Source organism: Lampetra fluviatilis, chromosome 5 (genome assembly GCF_964198595.1).
Source record: "Lampetra fluviatilis chromosome 5, kcLamFluv1.1, whole genome shotgun sequence".
NCBI classification, from domain to species: domain Eukaryota; kingdom Metazoa; phylum Chordata; class Hyperoartia; order Petromyzontiformes; family Petromyzontidae; genus Lampetra; species Lampetra fluviatilis.
The window spans coordinates 8,818,645-8,829,710 of record NC_136279.1 but is presented as its reverse complement, the minus strand read 5'-3'; the positions used below and the strand labels follow the sequence as shown (position 1 = coordinate 8,829,710).

Below are 11,066 nucleotides of genomic sequence, written 5' to 3'. Positions count from 1 at the left end.
ACCAATCAATAGTGGCCGAATGTGTCTTAGAGCCCCGATCTAAAAATTGCAGAATTGCAGAAACAATGTTTTAAAATAAAACAGAAGCAGCAGTCCTCCACGATTGGCGATCATCGACTTAGACTATGGACATGAGATGACCGACAGATGCACCTTCTGTGCTGCCCACTGTGCCACCTTGATGTACGGCCCCCTGGCGCTCCGCTCATTGTGAGCATCGCTCCACCACCCTTAATTGTTGTTGGAGGGTGAATGCATCAATTTGCATGTGTTAGATTAATGCAAATTACTGCATATGCTAATGACACGTGTATGCTCATTTAATAAAATATTGTGAAATATTTCACCAGTTGAATTGGTTCTCGAATCGGATTGTGGTGCCGAATCGTAACAATTGAATCACCAGCAGGGTGAATCATCACACCCCAAGCGGAAAGGTGAAGTCCAGCCCAAACGGGGATTTGAACTCGTCACCTTCAGTGAACTTGAGTGTTCTACAATAGTTACACCCAGATGGACACTTCAAGAATAATAACAATACAATTACACTGCAGAGTTGTGTATAAGGTGCGCACTGCACTAAGAACACTCCCAGCGGTGGATATGAAACCATCATGCGCGGTTCTGCACAAGAACTTTATTGAAAACGATAAAGGATTTCAAAAAGTGGTTATAACCCAAATGTTTTCGATTGCACCAACACGATTTTTAATTTAACACGCGTAGGTAAAGTACCCTTAGGTAAAGTACCGTACTCATAGCTTGGAATAAATAAGTAAACTCGTGTATGCACTGCATGTAAAAAGTGCGTCTGCAAACATTTCATTGGTGGCATGTACTCACTTTTCAAGTGAAATACCCTTTCATAGAAACACAAAAACTCACCGCACGTGTGATAAACACTTGCCTCATCACGGAAGGAAATATACAGGGTGGCCCATAATTACATTTGGACAATGGCACGGTGGTTGGTGGGCTGGACTATTAACCAGGTGACCCGAGTTCGATTCCCAGCGATGGCTAACACCAGTGGTCAGTGAAATCTGCATCGGTCCTTGGTGCAGATGTTGACGGCAGAAATTCCGAAGGATCATTATGCACGTTAGCTTATTAGATGTATTCCAGTTATAAGGCAGTGTAAATGACAAATGTGGCGAGTTTATTTTTGTTAAAACGCGACTATATACCTGGTTACAGCTAAAAACATTACCCATTGCAACCACCCATACATTTGACTTTCCAAACTGTAATTTGGTCGCAAGTTGACAGGCAAGTACTGCACAGTGTGCCATTTCATAAATAATTATCACGTAACTTAATTAGTCCAGTTGTTATGCCCCCCTTGGTATTTTCACAAGAGATGGGGAAAGTCTTGACGCCGATTGCAGGTGGCTCAGTAGTGCTAAAACACAAATAGCAGAGACGCGTGAGAGGGCACCAACTGATGCTGCATTCCCACGACCACTTTAAACCGAGCCGTCCCGGTTCATGGACCGGGCCAGTGGGCCGTGTGCAGATGGCCACGGCAGCCTGACACGGCCAAGCAAGCTGCGGTGAACTGCCCGTGGGCACACTCACGGGATCGACGCAGAAAGGAGATGCGACGTAGGACGCTTCAAACATTTCTAAATATGACTGCCTGGGATAGTGCGAGACAATTCAAGCAGGCAAGCCATTGAATGTTGATGGAAAACAATATTGCAATTAGGAAGAGGGGACAAGGGGGGATGAAGGAGGGCAAGGGCCGGGGGAGTGAGACCGTTCGGCCACAGCACCAGCACAAGAAGCGGAGCCTTACTGGCACGGCAATGGAAACACAGGGTGAGATCCTGGGTTCATATTTCCGTAACTAAACCGGATTGCCAGGTCACGAGAGTTGATAGTCTCATACGATCGCTGCCACGAAATAAAACCCCCATCATCATATTAAATGTTGTTTTACTTCATTGTTATCTATTGCATTCAGTCTCTCGGCGACATATGGTTATGCTGCCATGCAATGATCACTATTCATTCGAGCACATGAAAGATGTTTCCCGTAGTGTGGATAAACAGTTGCTAATACTAATAACAAGTGGATGCTTATCTGCACTCTGCTTGGCTCGAAAGTCGGGGACGCAGGGAATTTGAAAGTCACAATCCTTACGATTGCGATTGCAAGTGCTCACCACAGCGCCCCCTGGCTGAACGAGAACTTATAACAGTGTGGATGGTGCCAACCGCTCCACACGCAAATTTCACACACGACACATAAACTTTAAACACAAGCGTCACACGGGTGTCACACACAGGCACACAGCACACGTGACACACACGTGATGCACACGCGACACACACGTGCGACACACAGGGGTGACACACGCATGGTGTGCGACTCAGAGCAGCGCGCAGGCCCGGAACATGAGCAGGCCGTGTTGGGGCCCCACGGTGAGCGGCACGCTCTCGCCGGCCGACACGAACACCACGCTCCCTCGGCCCAGCGCAACGGCGCGACCCGCGGCCTGAGCCTGCGCCTCGCCCCGCACCGTCAGCACGATGCTCGCAGAGTCCAGTGCGCGCAATGTGTACGAACGCTCGCCAGCCGGAACCTGGCAGAGATGCGGGGGGGGGGGGGTAGCGGCAATGGAGGGGAGAATGTGAGCGAAAAGGGGGGTTGAGCAAATAAAAACTGCACCATTACACGTGCCACAATGTCCATTGATTCACGGTTACATGTTATTTTGAAGAGTTACGTACGTAACAATTACATTCATTTACTTAGTACCACTCGTGACCGTAAGGTTGACAAATCCATGGCATACAACATATGCGAATCGAAAATAATCCGAGCTTCAAGGGCACAATCCGATGCACGAATTACGGCAGACGAATCGATTATTAAATCGCCGAATCAGTGCGAGGGCAAGCACCTCGATACGGATGACCGTGAAGTCCGGCACGGGGGGGTCGTAAACGAGGGCGTGGCGGTCCGAGGGGTCAGGCCGCGCCGGGAACAGCTTGGAGGCGGCGGGCGCCGGCGCGTAGTGCAGCATGCCGCACAGCGTGTCCACGTCGATGAACTTGGGCGTGAGTCCCGCGCGAACCGTGTTGTCGGAGCACGCCATGCACTCGATGCAGTCTGCGTCGGTGTCACGCGGGGGCGGTCCCGGGTCAATGTTGAATGACAAACGCCAGAGGGAAAAGTGTCCCTCTTTTCTTTGCTTTTGCAAAACAACAAGAACCCCGGTAGAAGGTACAGACCGCAACAAGGGGGCCTACAGGCGCGCCCCGAACTCAGCACTCCCGGGTCCAAAGATGGGCGGAGGAGATTGGTGGAGCATCGGTTATTATATGGGAGGTGGGGGTAAGATAAGGGAAGAGGTACAAAGGTAGGGGGGGCCTACAGGCGCGCCAAGTGAACTTCCCATCAAAGGTCCCGCGGGGCAACTATTAACTTCTGTCCATCCCCCAAAGGGGGCAGGGGTGAGAAAAATGTCTCTTAGAATAAACAATTAAGTACCACAGCAAGACGGGTTTCAACTAAAAGTCCACACAACACAATTTGGATCTATATAGTGTTGACATCAGGGGCAGGGAACCTTTGGATTATTGAGAGACCAAACCACTAAACACACCTTTCGCAGGCCACACGTTGGCACGCAGCTTAGCGTTGTCCACTAATTACGTGAAAGTTCAAATGCGTTGTGATTAAGGGCGCTAAAATTGGAGCAGTGTTGCCAGGTTGAAAAGTGTGGGCCCGTAGGTTCGCGACACACACTATGAACTTTCATACGTCGACACGGCTTGGTTTCACAAACAAGCTCAACATACCGCCATCTCCTGGCCACTTCACAGAGGCCAGCAGGTTGTGGAAGCCGTATAAATCAGCGTGATCCACCAACCCTTGACATCCAAGAAGTTAGATCACAGGCATGCACCACCACGCCCAGCTCAACCAAGTGCAGAACTCTTTACCTTCAGCTTCCATCATCATCATTATCATCAGCAGCAGCTATCCTCTATCCACTGCTGGAATAAGACCTCGCTGATTGGTTGCCAAGCTCTCTAACTGTTGCGTGACCCGGCGACCGGTATGACCTCGAGAGCCGCACCTCCGGACAGGTAGGCGTGAGGCTCGTTAGCGCCCAGGAACATGGCTTCTCCGGGCTGCAGCGTGATGTGGTTGAGGAAGTAGATGACAAAGCAGCCGACATCAGCGGGAAACTGGGAGTGCAGACGAAGGAGGAGGGGCCCGAGACTCGATGAGGTGTCCTTGCCCTCGGCGACTGTGGGCACACACACGTGAGCACGTGCACACACACACACGTGAGCACGCGCACACACACACGCAGGCGTAAGGCACGCGCAGTAACCACCACCAGCTACTGCCAATTGGTGATCACAAAACCACGATGCTTCGGCCAGGTGAGGAACACTCTTGTTCTTTCATATTGCAAGATAAAACTGTGTGCCTTAGGTACAGATAGGCACAAATACACATACACCAAGACACGAAGGCACTCACACACAGAGACATTATGACACAGATTAGCCAAAGTCCTCATGAGTTCCTGCCCATTGAGTGTAGGTGAGGCGCTCATCCCCACTCAGTTTCTCAACAGGACGAGCGGTAAAAAAAATTGTATTTTACGTTTCATCTTCCTTTACGCCTCTTGGCAATCGCTCAGCGCTCTCAAACGTACGTCGCCAATTGTGATTGCGATCACAACAGCGCTTGACCTATTCTATCTGCACCTTCTGCAGTGGCTGGAGCACGCGTGCGTGCGTACGTGTGCGCGTGCGCACGTGCACGCACCCGTGCCCCCCGCGCCCGGCGCCATCTCCCGTACCGTCCTTGGAGATGCGCGCCACCAGGCCCCCGAGCTGCTCGGCGAACAGCCGCTTGTCGCACGTCATGACGGCGGAGAAACAGCGTTTCAGCGCCGCCGCCGCCACCTTCGCGTCGTCTCCCACGCCGCCCTGCAGCTCCGCGGCCGCCCCCTCTCCCACCACGGCCCGCAACTCGGGAACGTCTGCCGGCAGAGAAATGCCACGGCACGAGGTACCCTCGTCACCGGACGATCGTGTGGTCACGGCCTATTGCTGAAGTTCCAGGATAAAAAGAGCTTAAAATTGCGTAAAGAAGGCACGCTTGGTGAGGTGCATGCTTGGAATTACAATGACAGACGGAAAGAGAAACAACATGGATACGAGAACATATCCAGGTTAAAGGCATAGTTTTTGCTATGACAGAACATCATGGCCTATGTCATTCATCATTCATGCAACAGAGGCGAGCAATGCACAATACCATACAACCCCCCCCCCCAACCTCCTTTCTTGCCTGTACAGCCCACCACAGACAGCTCCACCAAAACCAGGATGAGCATTGTAGACAACCAATTGCAGTCTGCCTCGGGATACAGTCAACTGCCCCATATGAAGTACTACAAACGATTTCATTTACACAATCGTTTTTGTACCTACAAAGTTAAAATCGCACCTCATCCATCTGTCCCCCTCCTCGTCGTTAATGATTTGCACGGGGAAAGAGGCTCCGGTCAAGAGAGCGAAAAGTGAAGTGCGATACCCGGGCCAGCGGGATTTGGGAGTGCGGCACAAACCCGCAAGCGACCTTTGTAAAATGTTGCGCAGAGTTTCCGTGAATGCACACACCCCCAGCGCTCTTGGGAACAAGCCGTGTGCGTGTAAACCTCGGCGCTGCATGGGTGCCAAGTTACCGCACGTGCGTCAAAACTCTCAATTCCGCGACAGGATATATTCTGTAATTCCATTCCTACCAGATGCAAACCAGATAGAAACGTCCGCTTCTGAGTGAAAGGGGGCCGTTGTGTGTTAACCACAAGTGGCCTCTGATGGACTGGGTGAAGGTTTTTTTTTCAATTATACAAAAAAAAATGTTTGCCGCCAGCTGTTTGGGAAGCAGCCAGCAGCGATGCATTAAAGGCGACGCTTAATGCCTCTTTATAGAGAGGTGCATTATCCGATGTTGGCAACAGTTAACATGAAATGCAACGTGATTATTTTGGTGCTGGTGCGTCAACGTTAGTTCATTCAATGCAATGCCACCACCTCAAATAACCAGGGTTGTAAATGAGCAGCATCGACACTATTTAAGTGAAACAGAAGGATGATACGTGATCACGAGGTGTGATGACTTCCGACCCCTTTGGTCACGATAACGTCTTAACCTTATAGGTCGTTTTGTGCTTTCTTTATTGTTCACCTTAACGGAGCAGAAGGCAACACCGCACCCTCAAAGCACAGACGAACACTACGGCTACAGCTGCATCCGGAAGCACATTTCTCAATCGCAGCACTGCAGGGATCACTCACTATGTAGGAAATCCAGGATTTCCTGTGTCGGGCGGAATCCGCACAAGCCCTCGAAGGGTGTGAGGGCGATCGCCATCTCGGGCTTGTGGTTGGCATCTGGGTAGTGCTGAGGAAACTTGGCGTGAAGCTCTTCGGCGTGAGACTGCCCGGTGGAGATAGGCAAACATACATACACGGATCATAACAACAACAACACAATGAGGCATTACATTATTAAGCAGCGTGGTTTCATGCCACGGTCAAGAGTAAATCTTTCAGCCAGTGCCGATGATGCCACTCCACTTTGTTATCAGAACCTTTCTTCTGTTAGAGATTCCCAAACTGTTGCAGTTGACGAACAACAATAAATGTTCTTAGTCTTGTCATCGCCACCCTCTAGATTGTTATACAGTCAACAAGTCCGTAGAGGACACATCTTACAGCCTCATCGCTTCCCCTATGTGGCTTTAAGTCTTCCACTAGTCTGCAAAATTCTGGGTCCCACTCCAATGGCTGTCTCGATAACCTGCTCTACGCCACCTTGGACACTTGTCCCACCCATCACTCTCACATTCCTGCCAACATTTGCAATGCTTTCCTCTCATTTTATATTCACAAATTTCCAGTTGCATCCCCTCTCCATGGAATTTATAGCATCCTAGCAACAGATGCCTGAACTCAAGAGACCAAACAGTTATTTTGCCGTTTACGAATTCCCTAACAAGATCTGCTTCCCTCGCACGCCCCATGCCTCACCTTGTTGGGGTGCGCCTGGATGGACAGCGCCATGTTGACGGACAGCACCTTGAAGAGGAAGGGCAACTGATCGCCGAAGCGATCCCTGACCTTCGACCCCAGTGAATCTGGATGAGCTGCAATCCACTGCGACAGCATGGGCGGCTGCACTCGATCATCCCGGATCTGTGCATCCCCCTTCGGGTGGGTGCCCATCCACAGCTGGCGGCGACGGCAGTGCCGGGGAGAGTAGTGGAGGAAGATTAAACAAGACAGCAGACATGCTCGGTGCTTGACATTTCTCTCGTGAATTTGTATTGGCTCTTCTAGCCTTGAATGTCTAAAATGAATCGTGAGAAACGAGCGTGAGATATGAAGAGGCCAAGCCATATCCTCCTCCACCTTGTGTCTGCCGCACACATATATGAAGGGGCGACACTTACACGTCCCTATGGCGACACCGCCTATGTATGTATGTATGTTGAACATCTTTCGCAACGTACGTATCCAACCGTGCTAATCGAAGGCGCGGGAGAAGGACAACAAAACACGTAAATCAGTTCTAAAGAAATGAGTTTTCAATAAAAATTTAAAACTGCATAGCTCCAGTGGCTTCCTAATATCGGAAGGAAGAGCGTTCCAAACGGCCGCAGAAGCTCATAGGAACGCGCGCCCATACAGCGACCCCCTTTGCTTGATGTCTACGCCCAAAGAGACGCTGCCGGTGATGCCGATGGTCCCTCACCTCGGCGTAGGGCTGCCCGGGCTCGACGCGCTGGGTGGTGTCGCTGGCCGCCACGAGCTGCGCCACCTCGCTCGCCAGGCCCAGCTTGCCCCAGGCGTACTGCTGCACGGCGCAGCGTAGCGGGAACACTGTCAGGTGAGACGGGGAGTGGTAAGCAGGCTCGTTCAACCACAGCCATCTTCAACCCAGCAACGCAAAACGACATTCAACTGGAATCATGTTTTAACAAAGCTAAGCATAAACTTAGCTTGGTCTCAAAAATGTCACTTAACTTAAGCTCACAATGAAGCTGAGATGAAACTCACAGACCTTTAACTTAAGCGACGCATAAACCTAAACTTGGATTCAACTCAATTACATTTAAGCTAGTATTCAACTTGCAGCTTCCCCTTAAACTAAGCTCAAACCCAAGCCAAGATTCGTTGCAGTGTTCATTTCAATTATGTTACCAAATGTTGAATTGTAGCCACAACTAAGCTTACGTTTTAAGAAGTATCTCATGCATGCATCTAGAACTTTTACACAAGGTATATGTTATGTCAATCATTATATTACAATGTAGACTGACGTTAACCATATGTAATGATTACCACAATGGTTATTTGGAATTAACACAATATATAACGTCATTAAGTTGGTATTTAAGTAAATATACGAAACTTGTTTCCAGTAGGTTAGGTTGATCCCGATTCTGACTTGTAATGTGTCATTATCATATTCAGTGTTTGTATTGCATGAGCAGTACTCTATTATTTTTCACCCCTAGCATATAACAAGTGTACCCTGAAAGGACCACATCTCATACAAGCCCCTAATCTTACTCCGGTCATCGCGATCGTTTGACCATGAGGGCACCCATTATGCTGCCTGTCTGTATATCCACCACCTCACAATCCCATTCATCGTTTTCATTTCGTGATCACGATTCGAATTCAGAATAATTTTTGCCATTGAATCATGTACCGCATTCACTAGAGCCTCTAGTGAATGCAGTAAAGGATCCAATTATATACATATTATATGAACGTAAAAACGTATTCTTAAGACACTATTCGATTTGAGTACGGTGTGCACTGTGTGTACTGTTTGTGTACTGCTTAAGCAGCTTCTGTTTGGCCAGATAGAGGGGACTAAACAGTTGCAGTACGGGCTGGAGAAGAGATGGACTGATGTGGTATTGAAGGATGTGGAGCTAATCAGATTTGCCGATGACTGGTACCAACTTAACTATTTGTTACACAGACGATCCCGTTGAGAAAAATCTATATTGCAGAAAACGAGTACATGGTGCTCAGGAATATAGCATTGCACAACCAATAAACGAGGTATTTAACAGTTGTAAACAAAACACACCAATTTAAAGAATACAGTGCAAATATGACAGCAAGGGGTACCAAAAAAGGTTAGGTATAGGTGCAAGTATGCTCATGAAAGATGCTACTGGGCCGTGAGAGGCAGGCATCCAATAACAGCGGAGGGGGGAAGAGCAGTGCTCACAAACGCAGCAACATGGTACTGTGGAGAGCGCATCTGCCAGTCATTTCAGTCAACTCATAGGTCTGTCCTGTGACCTACCGCAAAAACACACTACCACAACCACGCAACGTCTACTTCACTCAGTGGACGTTACAAGCCCCGTGACGTTATTAGCAAGAGCTAGGCCATTGTGTGCCGGCGTCACGACTACAAATTTGTTCAATTACACCGCAAATTCATCACTCAATAACAGTGGCTTAACTTTCGATTTAAATTTCGATTTAAAGCTTTCGTGACTGCAGGGATTCATCTTCTTGGTTCTTTCGGTAAAGTCACGTAGAAGGGAAGTAATAAAATAATAAAAATAAAACACAATAAAATAATTCTCACGACGTTTCGGCCACAACGCAAGTAGCCGTCCTCAGGTGGAGAACAGGTCCGTCAAGTAGACAGAGTCTGAATGGCACGCTCCAGGCTTGGAGCGACTATTTATGCTGGGATGGAGGAGCGAAGAGCGTCTTGACAAAATAATTTGCATATCAAGAGGCTTAACTACACGATCAGCTCAGGGGGTGTGCGGAAATCAGGCAAGTGTGGCCCCAACACTTGATCTGCGCACTTTGCGGAAGCCAAACGTTGCTGCTCCACAATTGAAATTAACATGTGGAACGTAAATTAAAGCATTTCCATAATTTGCTTTAATTTAAACCGCGTTTTAATGTGTTGTTATGTTTCCACTGTTGCAAACAAACCTCATGGTGGGTGTGAAGCTTTGGCCACCAGGGGGGGGGGCAAGTCACCCCCTGCCCCCCGAGCTCGCTACGTTCCTGCCTCAATGGGGGACCTCTCTCTCACACACACACACCAACAACAACAACCATCGTCCCTCCTACTGCGACACAACTTAGCAAGACGATGCCGACAAAGAGTCTTTGCTTGGCCAACACGTGGGATGAGGCATCACAAGCCGTAAGCGCCCTGGTGACAGCCACCACCACCAACTTCGTGGCGAACGGCGGCTGCTGCTGTTGTTGTTGTTGGGATGTGACGCTAGATAAATGCACAGTGTATGTATGTACATTGTAATGTACACACACACACGTCAACACACGTGTGCGTGTGTGTTGACGGTGGTGTAGTGGTTAGAGTGCTGCGCTTCGAACCCGGCGACCCGAGTTCAATTCCCGCTCACGGCCAACATCAGTGACGATTATCTCAACCGATTATCTGAACCGGTGCTTGGCCTCCCCTAGGTCGACTCAGCCTCAAATGAGTAGCTGGTGCGGTGCGTAAAACATAGCCACTGGGGAGACAAAGGCGGCCGGGCGTGGTGCTGGCTAACAGCACTTGTCCCAACAGGTTATACGATGGGTTGTCTTTGCCTTGTGTGTATGCGTGTATTGATGTGCGCATTAATTATGTTTGTCAATCGTTAAAAGTATAATTTGCCTCGACAAGACAGATCCCGTAGCGGCCTAGGCAAGCCCCCTCGTCGCCTAGACGCTCCGCCGGGTCTCCCTCGTCTCTTCCGGCAGAGCACTCCGATTGCACGGGTCAAGACTGAATTCGGTCAAAACTGAACTCACAAATGCAACGGCGCGCAGATGACGCGACTGCGAGCACCACATGTGAACGATAACACACAGCATTGTACTCGTAATAATAATAAATAATAATAAAGTTGTTTTATTGAATGCAAGAGATTCACCTTTAATGTCCTCCATCACGAAGTCGCAGCGACTGCTCCACGGTGCCGAGACGCCGCCTCCTCCTCCTTGACGTGCAGGCGCGTTCC

The 11,066-nt window shown here is 49.3% G+C and overlaps 1 protein-coding gene across 1 annotated transcript; it reads right to left on the bottom strand.

The window, feature by feature from the left end:
• Window positions 1-647: 647 nt before the first annotated feature.
• On the bottom strand, window positions 648-11,060 carry MPI (mannose phosphate isomerase). Its single transcript, XM_078856666.1, has 8 exons — window positions 10,980-11,060; window positions 7,796-7,923; window positions 7,072-7,272; window positions 6,337-6,478; window positions 4,830-5,012; window positions 4,092-4,265; window positions 2,910-3,118; window positions 648-2,588 (listed from the first exon to the last, which is right to left on the bottom strand). The coding sequence occupies exons 1-8, from the start codon at window positions 10,993-10,995 to the stop codon at window positions 2,376-2,378; spliced, it is 1,266 nt and encodes a 421-aa protein (XP_078712792.1). The 5' UTR covers window positions 10,996-11,060; the 3' UTR covers window positions 648-2,375.
• Window positions 11,061-11,066: the final 6 nt, after the last annotated feature.

Coding starts and splice junctions, on each gene's coding strand:
- MPI (XM_078856666.1), bottom strand. Junction 5,013..6,336: donor AATCCTGGATTTCCTACATA/GTGAGTGATCCC, acceptor CTCTGCCGGCAG/ACGTTCCCGAGTTGCGGGCC. Junction 2,589..2,909: donor TCACGGTCATCCGTATCGAG/GTGCTTGCCCTC, acceptor CATCTCTGCCAG/GTTCCGGCTGGCGAGCGTTC.